Genomic DNA, 25,923 nt, shown 5'->3' with positions numbered 1-25,923 from the left:
TTTCCATTTTTTATATTAAAGCAATCATAGAAGAACAAACAACTTATGAAATCATTCTTAAATTTTTAATTAAAATCCATACAGCATTTAACATGTATAGCAACTCTTTCAGTGAATCTTATATTTTAAAATCCCTTTGCACAGAATTTTGAGGCTAACTTCATGCTAGAAATTTACAAATGTACAACTTAACAACACAAAAATACATTCGGAGTCCATTCCAATGCAAGTTAAAAACACTTTAATTGGCAGACAATGTAAAGATATTTAAAAAACAAAACTACAAAATGAGCACATAAAAGTCTTCCCTTTTGAATTTTTAATAAAATACTGCTCTGTATAAGATCTAATGAAAAATTCCAGTTACTTATAAAATAGTTATGAGAAAAGAAATGAATTAAGATTTTATGTATATGTGTATGAATCATACTTAATTATGTTGTTTAAATGAACAAAATGTTGAATACATTAATGACACAGCACACCACGTATTATTTGTACATCAAAATAGTTGAAAACACTCAAGCAATTTGATGCAGGCAAAAGGAAATAAAAAATAAAATAAATAAAACCCCCAAAAGACAAACACTAAACACCCCTTAACTGTAAGGGAAAGAAAGAAATGAAAGAACTTAAATCAAACTGTGAACCAAATTCTCACTTCTATCATTTCATGAGAAGCAGTGTGAGAATTTGGTTTCAAATTACTAAAATAGCTACAGAAACTTACTTACTTGGCCTGGAAAACTTAATAGTATACTAGCTGCTGAAATAATCAATAGTCATGGTGTACTGTGGGAAAGAATAATTTTTACAAGTTGAACTACATAAAAAACATATCTATTGGAAACCACAGTCTCCCTGACAAATTGCACTTGAGATGGCTGAATGCATTGATTGAGCAAGGCATTATTATTGGTTCACAGAGACACAGACATGGACACACACACTTACACACAGAGACACACAAATACAAAAGCAGCTGTGGATTGTTGACACTCTTGACTACCAGAACTATTTTCTACATTTTATCCACCTCTTTTTAAAAGAAGGATCTGATGTCTGTTAACTCAGTGAGCTAGCAGTGAAACTTGGGGCCTGTCTGTGTGACCTGTCCTGTTGCTGGAAACCTGGTCTGTTCCAACCATTTCCTACTGCTTCCTGGCAGGAGGAGGACAGTGATGAAATTATGAATTAAGTCAGTGTGAAAAATATGCACTTTTAGAATTTTAAGCTTTATTCTGACGATCAAAGAGAGTGCCTGCAGAAATGACTGCTTCACTGACAAAGCTTAGAGAATGTATGCACACAAGGTATTATTTACTATCTGTAGAAAAAGAACAATGAACTTCTGTGGTTGATTTCTTTTTAAAGACAGAGAATGTCTTTCACAGTAATTATTCTAATTAATAATCTCCTACAGTAAAAATACAACTTGGAACCAAGATAGTACAAAGAAACAGAGCCCCCCTTGAAATCTAAGAAGCCTGGTTACTTTTTAAAAAGATGCTTTGAATAGTGGGAAGAAGCACCAACATCAGTGGAGATCTGCACACCTCTATCCATCTCATGAAAGGTAAAAATCAGATGACCAGTATAAAAAATTAATGGTTTGTTAATATAAATAGATGATTAAAAAAGGAATGCATAAAAATACCCCATAACTTGACCCCAATTCCTTGAGCTAGAAAACACACTGATGGATGTCTATCTACAGTTTCCCTCTGACTGCCTCCTCCCCTTAAAACTAAGAATGCAGATTGGCCTAAAACCAGAGTGAACACCTGATCACAGCAAATAAAATAAAAAAACTTGCATCGATGGTTCTTTATCCCTTCCATTATTAGGGAAAAAAAAAATCTCTTAATCTTCCCTACTTACCTGTTTAAAAAGCAAGCAAAATCTCAATTAGAAACTAAGATTTAATACAGGTAAATATAATTTTTCATGCAACTGAATCTTGGACATTAAAGACTTAAGTATACATGATATTAAATCAATTAATACACTTTATCTGTCAAAGTATGAAAACAAGGTAACGACTAGGTGATGCAAGAAATTGTGAACAGGAGGAGTGAGACTGAAGAATCAACCTTCAGTATTCACTTAACTTGCTAAAAAAAGAATTGTTAAACAAGGACATTTAGAAATAATATTTCAGTGAAGAGAGAAAAGATTTAAATAGATTAAAATCCTCTAGTTATGTGGAAACATGAAGTAATCTGGGGAGTCTGTCCCTTCTGTGCCCTACATAGTCCACCATTTCCACAAAAAGTCCAATAGTTTAATGAGCATTTAATTTGGGAGTGATTTTGGTCCATCCCATCCAAAAGAGAAAAATCTTGTTTCTCAAAGTCTAGTCGTTTTTCAGATGCACTAGACCCCACCAGACATGACTATCAATAGATCCTGTCCATTGATGTCTAACAACCATCATGCTATAAAGATGGACTCTGTCACATCTTTCACTGGAATAGGTGTACAAGGGAAAAAGGAGAATGCCTGACCACTATCCAGCCATTATAGAGCTCTCTCCCATTTCTCTTCAGTCTTGACCTTTAGAAAAATATGTTTAAAAAAGTACTTTTACTGATTATTCATAATGAGCTTGCTGGACTCAAACATGGCATAAGTGCCCCCCTGGGGTTCAATGGCACTATGTTTACTAAAATTTCTCTTGGGAGTTTTCAGATGGTCTGTGCTCCCTCCTCTGTGTTTCATACAGATGTAGGCCGCATACTGTTGATAGAACTGCTACACAGGAGTGATGAGTGAGGCAGTTCTTGAATGCTGGAGTTTGTACAGTTTGGTGAGGACAAATATTACACTTAAAAGTAGAAAGACTTTAACCTAACATTATTGTCACAATATAACTTTTCCCTTGTACCCCAATAATAAATGTCTCATTTTAAAGCAAAGAGAGAATTTTTGAGGCCATAAAGATAAACATTGAGAACTACTTGAGCCTCATCACTTAACACCCATTACAGATAGAGACAAGGAAATGATGGGAACTGTGGAAAAACATCAGAGCCTAGGAAAATGACAGAGAAGAATCACAGAAACTCATATGACCATAATACATGACAGATACAGACCATTTATCTCTATACTAAAGGCACTACTAATATACAAATATCCGGCTAACATTTAGAGACACTCTGAAATCAGCCATTATAAAAAAAGGAATTCATTTAGTTCAATATCAGCATTTTAAAAAAACAGATGACTTTGACACTCATGGCAGAGTTTTCAATGAGCTAAATGAAATCAGATATGATAATAAGCAGCTCTGTATAAAGACTGTGGCTCCCACTTTTAAAAAAGTACGATAACTTTCTTCCTTAAAAATATAAGCATATCACAAAAACTAAAAGATAAATATATATATATATATATGTGTGTGTGTGTGTGTGTATATATATATATATAGGGAGATACAAACCCAGGCCCTGGTACCATTGAGAAATTTTCATAAATTCTAAATCATTTCAATGGTTTGAACAACACACATCCACACGTGACATGCAAAGACAGAATGCCAGTGTCACTGACCAGCTGAGCATACAGCTCAAGGGTAGAATTAGAATGAGTAAAGAGCACACATCACAAACTGCCAACGGTGTCTGTACCACAGCGCACCTTGGAATTGAAAGTTAGAATTCCATCAGTTCCAAGAACAACAACGAGCTCTCATACATGTTAAGTAAGCAAATAAAAAGCTATAGGAAAGAACAACACAATTTAACAACATGATTAATATTTTTGTACTTTGTTCTATTAGAAGAGTAATTTGTAATCATTGTACCCTGTGGATTTAGAAACTTAATTTTATTAGAAATTACTAATGCTGGTTCTTGAATAATCTAAAAAATTCGAAATACTCAAATTTAAATTGCTATTTATAGTTTTAAGCAGATGGATGAAATATTCTGATTAGTACTCTATAGTTGCTTTGGTACAAAATTTAGAATAAAGCAAAACTGGCAGCACCACAACCAGTGTGATTACTTCACAGCAGGTCTAAAGGACCCTCAGAGATAAGAGCACATAAATACAATACACATAAGTAAGAGCCATTCTCTTGATAATTTTGTTACATCATTAAAAAGAGAAATAAAATCCACATCCAGAAAATTATATTTTAGGCCCAATTTTCATGCTTCATTTAATTATCCCTCAATGATAGTGTAAAAGATGTTTACTATTATTGCTAATATGATGTCTACTTCATAGTTCAAGGAAGCTTCTAATGAGGCCAATGGTTAGAGTGGTACATTTTAATGCTTAGCCCACTGAAATTCATTTTAAGAAAAGGTTTAATTTAGTATTTTTTCTTTTTACAACTTTATTGAGGTATAATTGACGTACAACAAACTGCACATATTTAAAGTGCACAATTTGATATATAGTCTTTTAAATAGCATGAAAAGTGCCTGACGACTTAAAAATTAAAAATATTCAAACATATTATTTTAAAATAGTACATTTATGAGATATGGATTTATAAAAAGATGATGGAAATAAAAGAAATTATTTTAATTCCCAAGTACCAAATTTATTCAGAAGGTTTAGAAATGCCAAAATTGACAGCCAGTTTTCTTGATTTTCTTCTAGAAGAGCTTGGTGTTGACTTCTGGTGAGATGTATTGTGGCCTTGGGAGGCAGTTTCAACTTGAAAAGATGCAGGTTGAGCAGGCTGAGAGGACTTTAAAGGGCCTGATGAGCTTTCCTGTGGAATCACTCTGGTGTCATCAGAAGAACTGGGCTTGCTAGTCTGAAGTGGAGTGACTTGAGAAGAACTCTGGGCCTCCTTATTCTCAAAGTTCTTTTTGTTTGCAACCCTTTTTTTGGTAACCTTTAAGGAATAAAAGCATTATTAACCAGTAGTGTAGGAGAAAAAAAAAAAAAAAACTATTCAAGAAATATTATAAACCATGCTGCTAATATTTGTCAATCACTGCTGATTTGTGACATCTACTTATAATTTCCAAATCAGATTTTAATAATTTTTTATATATACTTTTAAATTTTTTTAGTTATACATGGGCACAATATTTCTTTATTTTGTTTATTTATCTTCATGTGGTCCTGAGGATCGAACCCAGTGCTTCACATGTGTGTGGCAAGTGCTCTGCTACTGAGCCACAACCCCAGCCCCAGACTTTAATAATCTGAAAAACTCAGTTGCAAGAAAATATTAAAACATGTTCCATAACTAAAATTTTAAAAAGTTATATTTCTTATTTTCAATCACTTTGTATTAGAATACTGTATTATTACTTGCTATAATCATTACTATTTTTAGAACACAAACTGAGCAGGGACCAGGTCAGATGCGTCATTACATTTTCAGTTCCTAGACCAGTACTAAATTTCTTTTCTTCTCTTTTCTTTTTCTTCTGAAAAAAAAAAATGTGGATGTCTCCTTAATTTCTTAAAATTTTTCCCCTATTTTTTATTGGTACATCATAATTATACATAATGGTGGGATTCATTGTTACATATTTGTACATGCACAAGAGGAAACAATAATTTGGCCAATTATCATTCCCCAGTATTTCCCCTTTTTCTCCCACACTGGTCCCCTTCCTGAACTCTGCTGAGTTTCCTTTGCTTTTCAGATAACAACCCCTCCTTCTGTTTCCTTTCTCCTCTTTAGCTTCCACATATGACCCTTGGCTTTCTGAGTTTGGTTTGTTTTACTTAACATAATATTAAGTTCTTTCCATTTTCTGGCAAATGACATAATTTAATTCTTTTTATGGCTGAATAAAATGCCACCATTTATACATACCATATTTTTCTTACTTGTTAATTCACTGATGGACACCTAGGTGATTTCATGGATTGGTCATTGTGAATTGTGCTGCTATAAACATGGGTATGCCAGACTTCAAACTATACTACAGAGCAATAGTAACAAAAACAGCATGGTACTGGTACCAAAACAGGCGGGTGGACCAATGGTACAGAATAGAGGACACAGAAACCAATCCACAAAACTACAACTATCTTATATTCGATAAAGGGGCTAAAAGCATGCAATGGAAGAAGGATAGCATCTTCAACAAATGGTGTTGGGAAAACTGGAAATCCATATGCAACAAAATGAAACTGAATCCCTTTCTCTCGCCATGCACAAAAGTTAACTCAAAGTGGATCAAGGAACTTGATATCAAATCAGAGACATGGCGTCTGATAGAAGAAAAAGTTGGCTATGATCTACATACTGTGGGGTCGGGCTCCAAATTCCTCAATAGGACACCCATAGCACAAGAGTTAATAACTAGAATCAACAAATGGGACTTACTCAAACTAAAAAGTTTTTTCTCAGCAAAAGAAACAATAAGAGAGGTAAATAGGGAGCCTACGTCCTGGGAACAAATCTTTACTCCTCACACTTCAGACAGAGCCCTAATATCCAGAATATACAAAGAACTAAAAAAATTAGACAATGAGATAACAAATAACCCAATCAACAAATGGGCCAAGGACCTGAACAGAAATTTCTCAGAGGAGGACATACAATCAATCAACAACTACATGAAAAAATGCTCACCATCTCTAGCAGTCAGAGAAATGCAAATCAAAACCACCCTAAGATACCATCTCACTCCAGTAAGATTGGCAGTCATTAGGAAGTCAAACAACAACAAGTGCTGGCGAGGATGTGGGGAAAAGGGTACTCTTGTACATTGCTGGTGGGACTGCAAATTGGTGCGGCCAATTTGGAAAGCAGTATGGAGATTTCTTGGAAAGCTCGGAATGGAACCACCATTTGATCCAGCTATTCCCCTTCTCGGTCTATTCCCTAAAGACCTAAAAAGAGCACACTATAGGGACACTGCTACATCCATGTTCATAGCAGCACAATTCACAATAGCAAGACTGTGGAACCAACCTAGATGCCCTTCAATAGACGAATGGATAAGAAAAATGTGGCATTTATACACAATGGAGTATTACTCTGCATTAAGAAATGACAAAATCATAGAATTTGGAGGGAAATGGATGGCATTAGAGCAGATTATGCTAAGTGAAGCTATCCAATCCCTTAAAAACAAATGCCAAATGTCTTCTTTGATATAAGGAGAGTAACTAAGAACAGAGTAGGGACGAAGAGCATGAGAAGAAGATTAACATTAAACAGGGATGAGAGGTGGGAGGGAAAGAGAGAGAGAAGGGAAACTGCATGTAAATGGAAGGAGACCCTCAGGGGTATACAAAATTACATACAAGAGGAAGTGAGGGGAAAGGAAGAAAAAAAAAGGGGGGAGAAATGAATTACAGTAGGGGGGTAGAGAGAGAAGAGGGGAGGGGAGGGGGGAGGGGGGATAGTAGAGGATAGGAAAGGCAGAATACAACAGTCACCAGAATGGCAATATGTAAATCAATGGTTGTGCAACTGATGTGATTCTGCAATCTGTATATTGGGTAAAAATGGGAGCTCATATCCCACTTGAATCAAAGTGTGAAATAAGATATATCAAGAACTATGTAATGTTTTGAACAACCTACAATAAAAATTAATTAAAAAAAAAACCATGGGTATGCATGTATCACCATAGTATGCTTTAATTCTTTAGAATAAATACAAAGAAATGGTATAGCTGGATCATGTGGTGGTTTTTAAGGAACTTCAATACGGATTTCTTTTTTTTTTAAAAGAGAGAGAGAGAGAGAGGTACAGAGAGGTAGAGAGAGAGAATTTTAATATTTATTTTTTAGTTATCGGTGGGCACAACATCTTTGTTTGTATGTGGTGCTGAGGATCGAACCCGGGCCGCACGCATGTCAGGCGAGCACGCTACCGCTTGAGCCACATCCCCAGCCCCCAATACTGATTTCTATAGTGGTTATATGAATTTATAATCACACAAAGTATAAAAGTGCTCCTTTTTCTCCACATCCTCTACAGCATTTATTATTGTTTGTATTCTTTTTTTTTTGATACTGGGAATTGAATTCAGGGGTACTCAACCATTGAGCCATGTCCCCAGCTCTATTTTGTATTTTATTTAGAGACAAGTTCTCACTGAGTTGCTTAGTGCCTTGAAGTTGCTGAGGCTGGCTTTGAATTCTTAATTTTCCTCTCAGTCTTCCAAGCCACTGGGATTACAGATGTGTGCCACTATGCCCGGCTTGTTTGTATTCTTTTTTTTTTTTTTTTTTGTATTCTTTTTTTAAAAAATATTTTATTTTTTAGTTGTTGTTGGACACAATACCTTTATTTATTTTTATGTGGTGCTGAGGATCAAATCCAGGGCCTCACACATACTAGGCGAGTGCTCTACCACTGAGCCACATCCCCAGCCCTACTTATATTCTTAATAGCTGCTATTCTATCTGAAGTGAGATGAAATCTCAGTGTAGTTTTGATTTGCATTTCCTCAATTGCTGAAAATGCTGAACATTTTTGTTCATATATTTATTGGTCATTTGTATTTTTTCTTTTGAGAACTGTCAAGTTCATTTGTCCATTTTTTAATTAGATTTTTTATTGTTATTTTGAATTATTTTTTTTATTCCATTCTGTAAGTTCCCTCATCACATAGTTTTTAAAAAGTGTTGTTTCCTTTGTAGTACAGAAGCTTTTCAATGTGATGCCATTCCATTTATTAATTATTGGTATTAATTCCTGAGCCTGTAATATTGGAGTGCTAATCCTACATTTTCTTCTAGAAGTTGCGTAGTTTCTGGTCTAATTCCTAGGTCTTTGATTCATTTTAAGTTGACTTTTCTGCAGGTTGAGAGATGAGGATCTAGTCTCATTCTTCTACATAACCAGTTTTCCCAACACCATTTGTTACAAAGGCTGTCTTTTCTTCAATGTTTGTTTTTGGTACCTTTGTCAGGTATCAGACAACTGTAGAAGTGTGGGTTTGTCTCTGTGTCTTTTATTTTGTTCCAATAGTCTATCTGTCTTGTTTTATGCCAGTATCAAGCAAGTTTTTGTAACTCTTTAATAAAGGTTGAAGTCAGGTATTGTGATGCCTCCAGAATTGAGTTTTTTTTTTTTTTTTTTTAGGTGGGGGGGGGGTCTTAGAATTTCTATGACCATTCTGGGTCTTTTATTTATTCCAAATGAATTTTAGGATTATTTTTCCAGTTCTGTGAAGAATATCACTGGTATTTTGATGGGGATTAAATTGAATCTCTATATTGCTTTTGGTAACATGGCCATTTCTAACAATATTAATTCTGCTGATCCATGAACATAGGCGGTCTTTCCATCTTCTTGAGTCTTCTTCAGTATTGTATGGTTTTCATTGTAGATGTCTTTTACTTTCTTGGTTAGATTCAATCCTAGGATTTTTTTTTTTTTGAGGTTATTATGAATGGTATAGTTTCCTTGATTTCTTTCTCAGCAAGTTCATAACTGGTATGTGAGAAAGCTACTGATTTTTGTATGTTGGTTTTGTAACCTGCTACTTTGCTGATTAGCTTTAGCAGACTTCTGGTGGAGCTTTTTTAATCTTTTAAATGTACTATGTCATATGCAAATAGTAATAATTTGACTCTTTCTTTTCCTATTTTCATCTTTTTTAGAAATTTCCTTCTCTTGGAAATGGCTAGAATTATGATTTTAAGGTTAGTTCCTTATCCCTAGTTTCTTCAGTTTTTATCATAAATGTGTGCTAAATCTTGTCAAAGGTTTTCTCTGCATTTATTAGGATGACTGTGTGATTTCTGTTGTTAGTTCTATTTATGTGGTGAATTACATTTATCGATTAACATATATTAAATCATCCTTGCAATACTGAAATAAAACCACCCTGTCACAATGCAATCTTAATATGTTGTTGAATGTGATTTGCTAATATTTTATTAAGGAGTTTTGCATTTAGATTCATCAGGAATATTGGTCCCTCTTGTGTTGTTATCTGGTTTTGTTATCAGGGGTGATACTGGTTTTTCACAGAATGAATTTAGAAGTATTCCACCCTTTTCTATTTCATGGAATACACTGTGGAGCATTGGCATTAGTTCTTCTTTAAAGGTTTATTTTAGGGGTTGGGGTTGTGGCTCAGCGGTAGAGTGTTCACCTAGCATGTGCGAGGCCCTGGGTTCGATCCTCAGCACCATATAAAAAATAAGTAAGTAAATAAAGGTATTATGTCAACCACAACTAAAAAAATATATATATAAAAAGGTCTATTTTAGTCACCTTTTTTACTGCTGTGATCAAAAGACCTGACAAGAACAATTTTAGAGGAGGAAAAGATTATTTGGTGCTCACAGTTTCAGAGGTCTCAGTTCACAGATGGCTGATTCTGTTGTTCTGGGCCTAAGGTAAGGCAGAGCACCATGGCAGAAGGGTGTGGAGGAGGAAAACAGCAAGTGATGGGGTTGGCGGGGGACATTGAGCATTCTGCTCACCAGGGACAAAATATAAACCCCAAAAGCAACCCCCTCCCCATGACCTATCTCCTCCAGCTACATCCTACCTGTGTACATTTAATGCTAAGTTAATCCCTGAGTGGATTAATGCACTGATGAGATTTGGCCCCTCATAAACTCAGTCAATTCATTTCTGAATTTTCTTGCATTGTGTCACATATGAGCTTTCACAGGACACCTAATATCTAAACCATAATAAGGTCTGATAGAATTCAGCTGAAAATCCAGCTAGTCCTGGGCTTTTCTTTGTTGAAATTCTTTTAATGACTGCTTCTATCTCATTGCTTGTTCCTGGTCTATTTGGGTTTTCTATGTCCTCTTCACTCAATTTGGCAGAGAATATGTATCTAGGAATATATTCAATTCTTCTAGATTTTCTAATTTATTGGGATATAAATTTTCAAAATAATCCCTAATGATCCTCTGGATTTCTGTGATTGTGTGATGATTTTTTTCCCTTATGCATCTCTAATGTTATAAATTTGGGTCTTATCTTTTTCTTTTGGTTTATTTGGCTAAAGGTTTATTCATCCTGTATATCTTTTAAAATAACTGATTCTTTGTTTTCACTGATCCTTTGTAGGCACTAATGGATATAAACTTTCCTTTTAGAACCACTCTCATAGTGTTCCAGAGGTTCTGGTATGTTATATCACTATTCTTGTTTGATTCTAAGAATTTAAAAATTTATCTTAATTTCTTCTATTATCCATTCATCATTCAAAATTGCATTGTTCAGTCTTCATGAGTTTATACAATTTCTGTAGTTTTGTTTTTGGTGTTGAGTCCTAATTTTATTTCATTTTGACCAGATAAGATTCAAAGAATTGTACTGTTCTTCTTGTATTTGCTGAGATTTGTTTTGTGGCCTAAAATATGGCCTATTTTGAAGAAAGTTCTATAAGCAGCTGAGAAGAAAGTAAATGTTGTTGTATGGAACATTCTATACATTTCCATTAATTCCATTTGATTTATAATATATTTTAGATCTGAAGGGTCTTTACTGATATTTTGTCTGGACATTCTATCTACTCATGAGAGAAGTGTGTTGAAATTACCCAATATTAGTATACTAGGGTCCCAGACAAGTAGTGTCTGTTTTATGTACTTAGGAACACCAATGTTTGGGGAATAAATATTTACTGTTGTATCTTCTTGTTGGATTGTTCCCTTTTGCCAGTATGAAGTGACCTTCTTTGTCTCTTCTGATTATTTTTAGCTTGAAGTCTGCTTTGTCAGATACGAGAGTAGCTATTCCTGTGTGTTTCAGGGCTCCATTTGCATGCTCTATCAATTTTTCTCAATTCAATTTCAGCCTGTGGCTATCTTTGTCTATAAGGTTAAAGTCTTTTGAAAACAACGTAGAGTTGGGTCTTGTTTTTTTTTTTGGGGGTGTGTGTGTGTGTGTGTGTGTGTGTGCATTTCCTTTTAAAATTTTCTTTGTACTGAGGTTTGAACCCAGGGATGCTTTACCACTGAGCTACCTTCCCAGTTCTTTTTTATTTTGAGACAGTGTCTTATTGTTCCTTAGGGCCTAAGTTACCCAGGCTGGCCTCAAACTTGAGATCCTCCCGCCTCAGCCTTCCAAGTCACTGGAATTATAGGTATGTACCACTATACCTGGTTGTGGATCTTGTTTTAAAATGTATTCTGCTAGCCTGTGTGTTTTAATTGGAGAGTTGAGCCCATTTACACCCTATGTTATTATAGAGATTTTTATTCCTGCCACTTTTTTTCTAATTGACTCTATTTCTCATTTGCTTAGCTATTCTTCAAATGAAATCTGCCCACTTGTAAGCTTTAGGGTTTGTTCTTGAGTTTTTCAGTATATGGTAGTTAAGTATTTCCTGTAGTGCTGGCTTAGTAGAAATGTATTCTTTTAGTGCCTTCTTATCTTGGAAGGTTTTTATTTCTCCTTTGATTTTGAAGGATAACTTTGTTAGATATAGTAATCTTGGTTGAGTTATTTTCTCTCAGGGCCTAGAACACATTATTCCAAACCTTCCTGGAGTTTAGAGTTTGGGCTAAGAAATCAGAGTAATTCTGATTGATTGGCGTGCCTCTAAATATAACCTGATGTTTTTATCTTAAGGTTTAAAAAATTATATTCTGGTTATGTTTGTTAGGCATTTTAATTATAATGCATTGTGAAGACTTTCTTTCTTTTATTTTTTTTTGCTGAAAAACTCAGGGGCACTCAACCACTGAGCTACATCCTCAACCCTATTTTGTATTTTATTTAGAGACAGGGTCTCACTGAATTGCTTAGCACCTCACTAAATTGCTGAGGTTGGCTCTGAATTCGCAACCCTCCTGTCTCAGCCTACTAAACTGCTGGGATTACAGGTGTGTGCCACTGTGCCTGGCAAGAGTTTCTTTTTTGATTTTTGTCTATTTAGGGTTCTGAATAGCTCTTATATCTGGATGTCCATCTCGTTCTCAAGGTTTGGAAACTTTTATTATTTCCCTGAAGAGGTTATTCATTCCATTAGCATGCATCTTACAATCCTAATTCCAATGATTCTTAAATCTGGTCTCTTAATGTTGTCTAAGAGGTCATTATATTCTGATCATGGTTACTTCTTTTCTTTAATATGTCTGTTCTAGGCTGGTTACTTCATCTCTAAACTCTGAAATTCTATCTTTAGTGTGGTCTACTCTATTAGAGAGACTTTCAACTGAACTTTTAAATTTATTTATTCTGTTTTTCATTTTCTAGGTTTGTTTGGTTATTCTCCAATAACTTTATCTCTTTACTGAATTTCTCATTCCTCTCTGTACTGACCTCCTTAATTCATTCAGTTGTTTTTCTTTGTTCTTTTGGAATTCATTGATCACCATTCTTTTGAATTCTTTATCTGGTATTTTATCCATTTCAATATCTTTGGAGTCAGTTGCTGGTGAATCATAAACTTTAGAAGGCGTTGTGTTACTTTATTTTTTCACATTTCTTGTATTCATGTATTAGGTTTTATGCATATATTAGGAAAGATTTTTCTTCCATTTACATGTGGACACTTTTACAGAACAGCCTTTTATTGCCAGAGTAGGTCTGGGATAAGTGATTTTTTTTCCCCAATATATTTTCAAGCAGGATTTGTAGTATAGTTTCCCTGCTAGTTCTTTGGTGATTTAGTGTATTTTGACAGAGTGTATATTGTGTCAGAGCTCGAGGATTCCACTTTCCCTGTAAGTCTCAAAGGACTGGGATCTTTTTTATGGGTCTAGCAATTGTAATATATACAGCAGAGCCTGTAGGTATATCTTCTTGTGACAGCTCTTTTTCACTTAATACCTCTTTATTCTAAAGGAGTATGGCAGTGATCTAGATTGAGACCCCTCATAGGTGTGGTGTCCACAGTCTTTTTGTTAATTCTCTGTGTTTTTGCTATAGGAGTAGCTGTCCATGGGTGGTCCTGAGGGCCTCCAGTAGCCATTCTTACTTGGGGCCTGGTTGTTCATTTGGATTTTTTGTCTCTTCTTTGTATCAAAGTATTATTTAAGTCTGAGCAAGGTACACTATTCTCTTGGCTGGATATCTCAGCAGCAGAGTCGGTACCTTGTGAACTTTTAGATCACAGCACCTCACAGAGAAGGGGAAACAACCAACATCAACAACAGAAGCAAACAATATATAACACTAAAATACCCAGTTCCTACTATGACATTTATAACACTAATTATCACAAAAACAAGAATGGTGGGGTCAGCAATTGCCAAGAGCAAAAATAATAGGTAGCTGTGAACTAGATCTGGCAATTATGTCAATTACGCCATACATAGTATTAACAACTGTAACAACATGACTGGTAGAGGCATTAGCCAAATAGATCCAGAGATGGTAAAAATGCAGTTATTTAAGAGAAAAGAGATGTAATAGGATGGTACCTATAATTCCAGCGACTGAGGCAGGAGAATTACAAGTTCAAGGCTAGCTTCAGCAACTGAGTGAGGCCCTAAGGGAGACCCTGTCTCAGAATAAAAAATATGAATGGCTGGGGATGTGGCTCATGGGTTAAGTACCTCTGAGTTCAATACCCAGTACCTGCCCCCCCCTGCAAAAAAAAAGGTTTAGAATTGTCAAAGTGTGAACAGAGAGAAAGCAGGAGATGTAGCAAGTGATGGCTATTGAGAAGAAGGAGGAAAACAAACAAACAAAAAAAGCAGCAAAATTAAAAAGAGAATAAGAGAATTTGGCTATTAGTGAAGAGAAGAGAAAGAAATAAAAACAAATAAAAACAGAACGAAGGGGCTGGGGTTGTGGCTCAGCAGTAGAGTGCTCATCTAGTATGTGCAAGGTGCTGGGTTTGATCCTCAGCACCACATAAAAATAAATCAATAAAATACAGGTACTGTGTCCAACAACTAACAAAACAGAATGAAAATAGACAAAATTCCCTTCTGAGAGATAAGACAAAGAAAAATAATCACAAAAATGCTAAAAATGAGACAAAATAAGCAAATATTCATATATATATCCACAAACCAATCAGCATAGCAAGAACATGGAAAAAGTAAATTTACTGATATCTTGTTACCACTGAGGAAAAAGGAGGGGGCTGAGCTCCAGAGTCAGAGATGCAATGAGAGGCAGAGGACCCAACCCACACCTCTCCAGTCAGGACTTTGCCCCTCCTCTCCTTAGTGTACAGACAGTTACATCCTCTTGTGTCACCACTTCTGCGCAGACTTACCAACCCATTTGTCTAGCAACTTTCACCCTCTCCAATGTCTGGGTTGGGGAGGTCCCCACAGATCAATTTTCAAGTCAAGAACAGAAATTGTTAGGGAAGAGGGATGTGCTGACCCGAGAGGCTTCTCATCCATCCTACAAAAGGCAGTATGATACATAGCAAAAAAACCCCCCCAAAACAAACAACAACAACAACAAAAAAAAAACAATCGATTGCTTAGAAGACAGGGAGCATTATACCAGGGAAAGCGGATGGGAGAGTCTATCAAGGAATCCCCCTTCCCCCAGAGAATCAGGCAAAGGAAAAAAATTCTTAATGAAAAATAAAGGAATCACCTCCACTAAGGTGGTCAAAACTGTTGATGAGGATGATCAATGCATATGCCTCACTTCCTGTTTCTTCCTGAGCTTTGTACCCCTTAGAGCAAGGGCTGGGGGTTGTTAACCCCTTCCTCTTTTTGTTTTGCTCACAGAGCTGCTAGCTACAAAGGCCTAAATTGAAGTTGGTTGAAATAGTTCTCAACTTCCCTTCTCACCATTATAAGAAGTACTGTTAACTGGAGCTGTGCTCAGACAGAGCAGGTACGCATTCCCAAGTGGGGCTGCTGCAGAGTTCTAAGAGGGAAGTTCCAGTGGCTGCGACTTATCTCTAATCAAGCCTTTGGGACTTTGTTGGGTGGTATCTGTTCTGGAGAGATTTATTCAACACACCTCTAGGACTGGGCAAATGCAATCTCTGTTGGGAGTCCAGATCTCAGAAGCCTCCTGAGAATTCTACTTGTAGGGTGGGGGAGCCAACCCTCCACAAGTCTCACACACTCCACTGTCCATGAATACAGCTTTCTCAGTCTCAGTTCCCAAGTATAATCACACCAACTGTTCCAATTTCCCAGCCCTCTGCAGCTGGTCACGTGAGCAGCCAGACTCAAAGGTAAAGGGAAAGGGGACTGCACTCCCCTCCATATCCTTGACTTGAATCACCCTGGGCACAATCTCCTTTGTGCTTGTTTCACACAATAAAAGGTACTGTGTCCAACAACTAACTTTTTTTGCTAGGCCACATGGTAGGCACTTGCAGGGACAGTATGGCAGTATATGCTGTGATCTCCTGGCTACAGCATGGCCAGTCTCAAGATGGCTCCGCTTCTGCTCTCTGCTCGCCAGTTAACAGCCAGCTCTTTTCAAGCACCAGTTTGCTGTGCAGTCAGTCACTAGTTCAGCTAAGTTTATATTGCTTTTCTATTCTATAAGTTTTCTGTGCCAAATCTGTCAATTGTGTTTCTCTGTTTGTGCATCCCTTCTCCTGAGGTGAACTGGCACTGCTGCTGCAATTGGCTTGGCTCCAATGTACTCTTCTTGGGCTTTGCTCACTGCACCCGAATTTCTAAGTCTAAGAGACTCAGCCCATCCATTATTGAATTTTAGTGAACTCCCTCTTTCACCCACCTTGCTGAGAAGCAGTACTTAAATCATGAGCCACGAGCAACTGGAAATACAGTCTTCCTCTAATCGGCCATCTTGAATCGTCTCTTATTTTTTTTTTCTAGTGCTGGGGATTATACCCAGGGACCCCTGCATAATGCTAGGCAAGTGCTCTACTACTGAACTATACCCACAATCCCTAGAGCTGGATTTCTAGATGGCAATGAATAAGTAAAACAAATAAATGAATTTTTATTGACATTCTTTGAACATTTAAAAAAATAATTCTCTTTCTAGGCCTCACCTGCAGAGGTATGAACTGATTATGTACTCCACCTGGCATTCCTCCAGCCATGGGTATGGTCCCAGAATGTGATGTATGATGGAAGGGCTTCCCAGAAACTGGCACTGGTGGTCCCCATGGCATTGAGCCAAAGAGATGAGGTGAAGGCATCATATTAGCTGTTAAAAATCACAAAAAATCTTTCTCTTAGTAAAATTAAAGCCCTGAAATTTAAGACATCTTGCTGCTAAACTCCCCCACTCCTTAGCAAAAGGCTTACACTTAATTAATGTTGTTTACATCATTCAACCTCAGGATATCTTCTTAGGACTGTGGACTGTCTAAATAAATGAATGTATCTGGATTGCAAAGACCAAAAGTACCATATGCTGACAGGAGCTGTAGGAATACCTGGAGTTACGTTTTAAATAAATCTTGCCTGCCCTCAATGCTAAGTTGCTTCCATAGTGCTCCCAGATTACAACAAAACCCCAAAAAGCTCAAATCCTAAAATCCTAAAATCTGATTTCTTTCATATGGTATGTAGAATCTTGCTTTTCTCTCTTCTAATGTTTGTATTTCAAGGATATTTTTGCTTTGGCTTCTTATTAGCAACACATTATATCAAAGATTCTGAAACCTGATTTATCTGTGTGAGCTACTTGGGGAGCTTGTGAAATAGACTCCTGGGCAGACTTACCAACTTGGACCTACTCAGTCAGACTTGGAAGGCTCAGGAATCTGTATTGCTAACAAGCTCCTCAGGTGATCTGTATGCAGATAGCACCAGTGCAACATATGGGAACTACTGCATTTACCAGTGACAAGACAACAGCACATTGCTACTGAAGAAGATATGAAATATGTTCAAACCTTCTTCTCAGAGAGATAACAAAGCACTTATATTTTAATTAAAATGCAGATACTTGAGAAAAATATTTCCCCTCAGCAGAGAAAAATTGCAGTATATATCAGTGTTGTGAATTATACATACACAAGTACTACATGAAGAAAATTTTTATTTATTTATTTATGCAATACTGGGCATTTTACTGCCGAGCTACATCCTCAGCCCTTTAAAAATTAAAAAAAAATTTTTTTGATAAGTTGCTAAGGATGGTCTTGAACTTTTGATTCTCTTACCTTAGCCTTCTAAGTAACTGAGATTGTAGGTATGTGTTGCCAGATGGTAAAGAAAATTTTAAAAAATAGTTGGGAAAACAGCTCAGTGCTAAAGTGTTTGCCTAGCATGTATGAGGCCATGGATTCAATTCCAAGCATACACACACACACACACACACACAAAAAAAATAAATAAATAAATAAAACAATGTTAACCTTATGCATAGGTTTGCTTCATAATTTCTCCAACAAATCACTGATATAAATGTATTTTTCTCCATATTTTTTATTTACTTTTTTGATTGATTGTTTTGTTTTTTGAGCAGTACTGGGGATTGAACTCAGAGTCACTCTATCACTGAGCCACATTCTCAGCCCTTTAACTTTTGAGACAGGGTCTTATTAAGTTGCTCAGGCTGGCCTCAAACTTGTGATTCTTCTGCCTCAGCCTCCAGAGTTGCTGCAATGATAGGCAAGCACCACCACCCGGCTACTGGATTCATTTTTAAAAGTGAAGAATCAGTCAAAATTAATTCGATGAATTAACAGTGATATTAGTACACTGAGCCTTGATGAAAACATTGTTTATACAGTCAAAGGAATATCTGTGTAGTATAGTAACAAAACCATGGGCTTTGAAAACAGTCAAACTTGTACTTGGAATAACAATTCTGCTACTTAGTAATTATGACCTTAGAGAAGTACTTTTTAACAAAGATCAGTGTATTACATATACACTGTACTTCACATAAGTTTTCAACATAAAACAATAGCCACATGTTCTACTCCAGGTTTAATTAAGTTTAGATGTTCATTTCCATACTGCTCAATACTGCTTACACTCCTAATGAGTAATTTATCAATTTTAAGCATTTTTAGAACTATTGACTGGCTATAATATAGATCAAAATTCAGTGCTTTTGCATTACCCCTCACTACTTGCCCTGTCCTCCTAATATATGTATATATTTGCCTAATAAAGTGTTTATGATACATAATTGTTTAAATTTTGTCATTGCAAAGCAAGATTGTCTGATTATGTTTCTTTTCTTGTAAAACTTTATATTCTGGTTGGAAATTATCTTTTAAAAGCTGCTTAGTCTTCTTTGTATCTATTTTTAATGTTTTTTCAAATGTTGCCTGGCTAGCAGATAATCTGCCTTACTTGCCAAGACTTCCTTCTGCTTCCCAGTTGGAAGTAGTTACTTTCTAGACTTGTTAAGCAGCCGGCATCCTTACATCCTTTACTTGAGTATATCAGATCTATAGATCTGCAACTTTTTCTTTTGGTCTCATGGTTCTCTTCTTTCTAAAATTATTGCTTTGTTTACTAAAACAGGTAATCCAGTAACTTTTTCATTTTTATTTTTCTGGTACTAGGGTGCTCTATTATTGAGCTACATTCCTAGTGAGAAAGGTCTTGCTAAGTTGTGCAGGCTGGCCTCAAACTTGTGATCCTTCTGCCTCAGCCTCCTGAGTCACTGGGATTACAATGTGTAACACTGTGCTCAGTTCCAGTAACTTCTTAAGAAAGGGTACATAGGAAATAAAATAAATTTGCATGTCTGAAAATGCCTTTACTTTTGCACTAGATTTACTTTAGTTATGTAGAGAAATAGAAGATAATGGGGTCTTATCTTCCCTAGGTGCCTGCCCCCCATTGTGAATTAGAACCCGCATATCAAAGAAAAAAATCTGGCTTTTGGTTCTTTGGGATTGGCTTTTTTCACTTAGCATAATATTCTCTAGCTCTCTCCATGTACCAGAAAATGCCATAATGTTGTTCTTCTTTAAGGCTGAGTAATAATTCATTGTATATGTAGCACATTTTCTTTAACCATTCATCTGCTGAAGGGTACCTAGGTTGGTTCCATAGCTTAGCTATTGTCAGCTGAGCTGCTATAAACACTGATGTTACCATGTCACTACAGTATGCTGATTTTAAGTCTTTTGTGTATAAACTGAGGAGTGGAATAATTGGGTCAAATGTTTCTGAGGACTCTCTGTACTGCTTTCTAGAGTGGTTGCACTAATTTTTAGTCCCAACAGCAAAGTATAAGTGTACCTTTTCCCCTACATCCTCACCAACATTTATTTTTTCATATATTTGTTGTTCAATTTTTCTCCATTTACAATGATATTGGCCTTTGGTTTAGTGTATATATATTTTACAATGTTGAGGTATGTTTCTAATATCCCTAGTTTTTCTAGTGTTTTGAGCATGAATGGGTGCTATATTTTGTCAAATGCTTTTTCAGTATTTATTGAGATGATCATGTCTTTAAGTCTATTAACATGATGAATTACATTTACTGATTACCATATGTTGAACCAAGCTTGCACCCCTGGGATGAATCCTCTTTATTGTGGTGTACTTTAATCTTTTTAATATGTTTTTGTATTTAATTTGCCAGAATTTTATTGAGAATTTTTGCATTTATTTTTCTTTATTCCTAGACATCTTAGTATATATTTTTTTTAATTAAAAAAAAAAAAGCTTCTTAAAAGAACTTAGTAAAAACAACAACTCAGAGGTAAAGATTTACAGAAGCAAAATATCTTACCAGTAGGTTGGGGAAAGACTGGAGGTATGGTTCCAGCTGGTACAGCGGGAGGATAATTTGGAAATATTGGTGGAGGCAAAGAAAAATTCACTCCTAAAGAGCCCTGTGAAATATTTAAAAGTTATAAGACAGTAAAACAAAATGTTTGTATGGAAACTAATTAAAAATTCAGTAGAGAAGTCATGGACAGTTCTTACCAACTGTTGTAAAGCAAAAAGTGCAGCTTTCTCCTTGGCTTCATTTTCAGAGTGGCACTGTGGCCCGTGTACCAGTAAGCCATTAGATAATTTTACTTGGCAAACTGTCATTGTCTAAAAAAAGAGAATATAGATGTTGATGAAACTATGTTAAGAAGTCTAACTCCTCTCCCAAAGCTTAGTCTAAATACGTGGGATAATTTCATACAACAACCTGTAAAAGAGAATAAGGAATTCAAAAAAGGACTATTAGTTTAAGTGCTGAGTTTCCAGGCAAAAATTTTATAACTGCTGCTTTATCTTTTAATGTTTCAAAGCAAATATTCTCTGGGCCATGTACGGTAGGATGAGCCTAGGATAAGATAGGAGGATGGCATGAGCCCAGGAACTGAGACCAGTCTGGGCAACACAGCAAGACAGGAAGAAACAACAACAAATTAAGATGGCACAAGGGTCAAGTATTGTGATGCAAACAAAAGCCAGCAAAACTTTTTTTGTATGTTGAGAATTAGAAATTATGGAATAAAATTTTGCTGAAATATGGTTGCATTAAAAATATTAGTGCATATGATTACTTTCACACTAAAACTGTAGAATTGGGAAGTTGTGACAGTGGCCCTCAGACCCACAAGGACTAATATATTTATTGTGTCTTTATAGGAAATTTTTGCTGAATCATGCTTTAAAACTATCTTTTAATTAGCTGACGGTTTGTTGATATGAATTCACTGCCCAAAGTTAAAAGACTCAGGGGTTCTAATTTTATATTTTGATCCTTCTGCCTCAGCCTCCTGAGTTGCTGGGATAACAGGTATACACCACCACGCCCAGCTATACTTCAAGTTTTTGATTTACAAAGATTTATTTTTTAAATTCTATTTCTTTCAGTGTCTGGGTATGAAACTTGGCAGTTGAAAGCTTATCTAAGATGTAAAAGGCCCCGAGTCCAATCTGTACCCAGAAGAAGTCTTTTTCTTTTTTTCAGAAGGTATTAATTTTTATATTACTGGTTTAATTCTTTGTTTTTCCTTCTATTGTGGTAAGATAATACAACATAATATTTACTATCTTAACCATTTTTAAGTATATGATTCAGTGGTATTAAATATATTAATAATGTTATGCTATCCATCACCACTGCCCATCTCCACAGCTCTTCATTTTGTAATGCTGAAATTCTCTACCCTATCCTATTTTAACTCCATATTTCCTCCTCTATCCAACTGGTGTTAACCACTGTTTAAGTATCTCATACAGATATGATATGTCAAGAGCTTTATAATGTTTTGAACAACCAATAAAAAAAAAAAAGTATCTCATACAGATAGAATCATATACTGTTTGTCTTTTTGTAACTGGCTTATTTCCTTTAGGTTAATATCCTCAAAAGTTCATCTATGTTGTAGTATATGTCAGAATTTCCTTCATTTTTAAGGCTAAAGAATAACCCTTTGTGGGGCTGGGGATATGGTTCAAGCGGTAGCGCGCTCGCCTGGCATGCGTGCAGCCCGGGTTCGCTCCTCAGCACCACATACAAACAAAGATATTGTGTCCGCCGAAAACTAAAAAAAAAAATATTAAAAAATTTTCTCTCTCTCTCTCTCAAAAAAAGAATATCTCATTGTGGCCAGACACAGTGGCACATGCCTGTAATGGCAGGGTCTGGGGAAGCAGAGGCAGGAGGATCAAAAGCCAGCCTCAGCAAAAGCGAGGCACTAAGCAACTCAGTGAGACCCTATCTCTAAATAAAATACAAAATAGGGTTGGGCTTGTGGCTCAGGGGCCGAGTACCTCCAAGTTCAATCCCCAGCAATCGCCCCTCACCTCAAGAAAGAATATTTCATTGTTTGGATATACTACATTTTTTTAAATTCATTCATCCCTCGAACACTTCCACATTTTAGCTATTGTGAATAAAGCTGTTATGGATGTGGTTGTACAAATATCTGTCAAGACTCTTTTAAATTCTTTATGACATATGCTGAGGCTGGCTTTTGAACTCGTGATCCTCCTGCATTAGCCTCCTGAGCTGCTGGGATTATAGGCATGCGCCATTGCATCTGGCTGTTTTAATTTCTAATATGATAAATATAGATGTAACTTACGCCAACAAAAATGCTTTGGGTTCCTTAAAAAAAAAGGGAGTTTCAGAGACTAAAAAGTTTGAAAATTGTTGCAATAGACCAAGATCTCTATCAATTCTATCAGTCTAAAGAATTTCATAGGACACTTGCTGACCAGGTTCCTTTCTGTAAACTTCTGTTTGGGTTCTAGTTATGTAAAAATGGAATAACCAGAGTGAGAACCAGAAATTTGCTGTTCATATTTTAAATTTAAAAAGTTTCATTACCTTTTTTTCTAGCCAAAGATTTTCAGACAATTTATTTAAGTTCTGTGTTTAAGAATTTATACAGATGGAATACTATACCTGAGGTGTTCTCAGAAAGGAGAAATCTGGTTGTGGCATTCCAATAAGGGAGCAAATTCGAGAAAGTTCAGTTACTGGAGTGGGCACAGGAGGGATCTGGCCAGGAACAGGCCAACACACATTGTCCACAGATGGAACATTATGGTACTCATTAGCACTGTGAGGCTTGTTCATATAAGACGCTACCAAAAATACAAAATGGACAAATATATTGATAAAATACCTCAAATTATGCAATTACTGTATTTATAGTAGATCATATAGGAAAATGCTAAATATTTAAAGAAATGAATCTCCCAAGAAGCAAATATAAACTATTTAGTATTGCTTAAAATTATTGAAACTTCAATAAAAAGTTTTTAGATGATTATAATTGATTAATGATGTCATTAAGATAAAAATTTAAAAATAAGTAGTTAATTTCCCCAAATTAAAATCTTGAGCAACTAATGACTACATGGTATGGTTACAGGTAAAAATCAAAACAAATGACTTTCTTGAGCAGATCTACAATTAATGCTTAAGTTTTAAGGCTTTGCCTTCCATCTAATTCTTGTAATTTACCATACATTCCGAGATACATAGAACAAGAATTTAAATTTTTTTTGTGTGGTACAGGGATTGAACTCAGGGGCTATACCCTTGTCCTTTTTATCTTTTGAGACAGAGTCTCAATAAATTGCCAAGACTGTTTTTTCTGTCTCAGTCTCCAGAGTTGCTAGGATTATAGGAGTATATCACTGCACCTGACTGGAAGAATGTTTTTGTTGCTTCAAAATGATTTTTCTTACAAGGTTTTTGAAATTAAATCTTTTAATTATGTTTTTATATAGATGACTAAAACATTTTGAACATTCACATTCTTCACTAATACCTTGGTAAAGAATTAATCCAGTTTTCTACTACAGAAAATAAAAAGATATTAAAGGGCTTCTCCAAAGTCACAGAGCCAGTTACTTCTGTAACACTGACTGGATTCTGAACTATTAGATTCTTGGGTCCAATTCACTATATTGAAATTAGTAAAATTTACTTGTTTTGGACATTGGGACTATTTTTACTCAATTTTATTTTAAAATTTTATTTTGCTGTATTTCAGGAGCATATCATCATTTGATAATTACTAGTTTTCTAGTAGCTTTTGAAAATTTTAATCAGTTATAGCAATATTCACTGGAGTAAACACAGAGTTAGGCTTTGCTTTTGTTTTAGATTTTGATCTTTAATAAATCCAGAATTAAGGCTGGGGTTGTGGCTCAAGTGGTGGAGCACTTCCTAGCACACCTGAGGCACTGGATTCAATCCTTAGCACCACATAAAAATAAAACAAAGATATTGTGTCCACCTAAAACTGAAAAATAAATTTAAAAAAAATAAATCCAGAATTGATTATTCAAAAATATTTTTTATTTTTCTGGGAAGCTTTTGTGTAAGTCATTCTTCCTGGTAGCCTTTGGAAGATAATTACATAGATAAAATACTCATGTTTAAGGGACACAGAGAGTAGGGACAACGATGACTATTTATTGAAATGCAGCTATATACCACACATTATGCTACAGGTTTCCGAGATTTTAAGATAATCACCTACTCTTCATAGTCTACCTCCATTAATAATTTTAAATTCATTTAACATTTTTTTTCCTATTTTTATACTGGTCAAATTATTTTAACATAATTCTAATACCAATTATTGGCACCTGTAATGTGTCAAGTCTTTATTGCCTTATATATGTTATGTAATTATTACACAAGTTATTTGCAATATGTTATCATTTATAAAAAGGAAAAAGGAGTTTTAGAAAAGTTAAATAATGTATTTAAATTACATAGACACTTTTAAATTATTGAGGAAAAAAGCCAGAATGTGAAAACCTTTCAAGGTTTAGGCATCTATAGAATGAGAAACTGTAATAGTACAATTTAAGTCATCATAAGAAGACTTAGGGATTGTATAGTTTTGGTTACACAATTACATTTTTAGATAAATGACACAAGTAAAAATTATACTCTTAAGAAAACTAGTTTTATCTTTTAAAAAAACAAATGATTAAAAGAAATAAATGAACTGACTTTCTGGGAATGATATTGATTATTAGTAGTAGTACTCAGTTTACTTACCTAATTTCTTATTTTGTTTATGTTGTGAGGACAGTCCATATTCATCTCTTTTATTAGAGGAAACAGTGGCTTCATTACCAAACTTTTTCATTTCATTCTTACGGTCCACTGTGTCAGAACTATCAATTTTTAGAATTTCTTTAAGCATTCGTGTTCCCTTCTTTTTTGAGAATCATTCATATGGAGATGGTGGGGATGGAAAGAGGAGAGTTAACATTAGGTTCATACAGTTTATCTTTCTTTTTGATTTTTTTTTTCAATATTAGGGCTCAAACCCAGAGCCTGTTGCATGGTAGGCAAGCCCTCTACCATAGAGATATATCTCCAGCCCTTGATGTTTCTTTTGAAGAGTTCCACTGTTAAAATTTAGAGGCTAAGGCAGGAGAATCACAAGTTCAAGGCCAGTCTGAGCAACTTAGCAAGATCCTGTCTCAAAATATAAATTGAAAAGGACTGGAGATGTAGTTTATTGGTAAATACCACTTCTGAGTTTAATCCCCAGTCCCCCATGTATCCCCCAAATTAATATGCTAACTACATTTATATAGAGAGCAAGGCAAAGCAATAGTGGAGAGCTGAAAAGAAATTAGATTCCAGGTATAGAAACAATATTTATTGTTCTGCTTAATCTTAGTCTAGCCACTTAGAAGCAATGTTCGAAAATCAGGAGCTTTTTTCTAACAGGAAAA

The 25,923-nt window shown here is 35.4% G+C and overlaps 1 protein-coding gene across 1 annotated transcript in view; it reads right to left on the bottom strand.

Moving 5' to 3' along the window:
- Positions 1-43: 43 nt before the first annotated feature.
- Positions 44-25,923, bottom strand: part of Xrn1 (5'-3' exoribonuclease 1) — a 115,119-nt gene continuing 89,239 nt past the window's right edge. Inside the window, exons 36-41 of the mRNA XM_076867577.1 lie at positions 25,235-25,394; positions 23,114-23,295; positions 20,686-20,799; positions 20,489-20,591; positions 16,824-16,981; positions 44-4,858 (exon numbers count right to left, since the gene is read on the bottom strand). Of these exons, the coding sequence (XP_076723692.1) occupies positions 4,559-4,858; positions 16,824-16,981; positions 20,489-20,591; positions 20,686-20,799; positions 23,114-23,295; positions 25,235-25,394 (1,017 nt within the window). The 3' untranslated portion in view covers positions 44-4,558. The remainder of the gene's footprint in view (positions 4,859-16,823; positions 16,982-20,488; positions 20,592-20,685; positions 20,800-23,113; positions 23,296-25,234; positions 25,395-25,923) is intronic.

Source organism: Callospermophilus lateralis, chromosome 10 (assembly GCF_048772815.1).
Source record: "Callospermophilus lateralis isolate mCalLat2 chromosome 10, mCalLat2.hap1, whole genome shotgun sequence".
NCBI classification, from domain to species: Eukaryota; Metazoa; Chordata; class Mammalia; order Rodentia; family Sciuridae; genus Callospermophilus; species Callospermophilus lateralis.
Note: the sequence above shows the minus strand (reverse complement) of the source record. Positions and strands in the feature narration are given on the sequence as shown.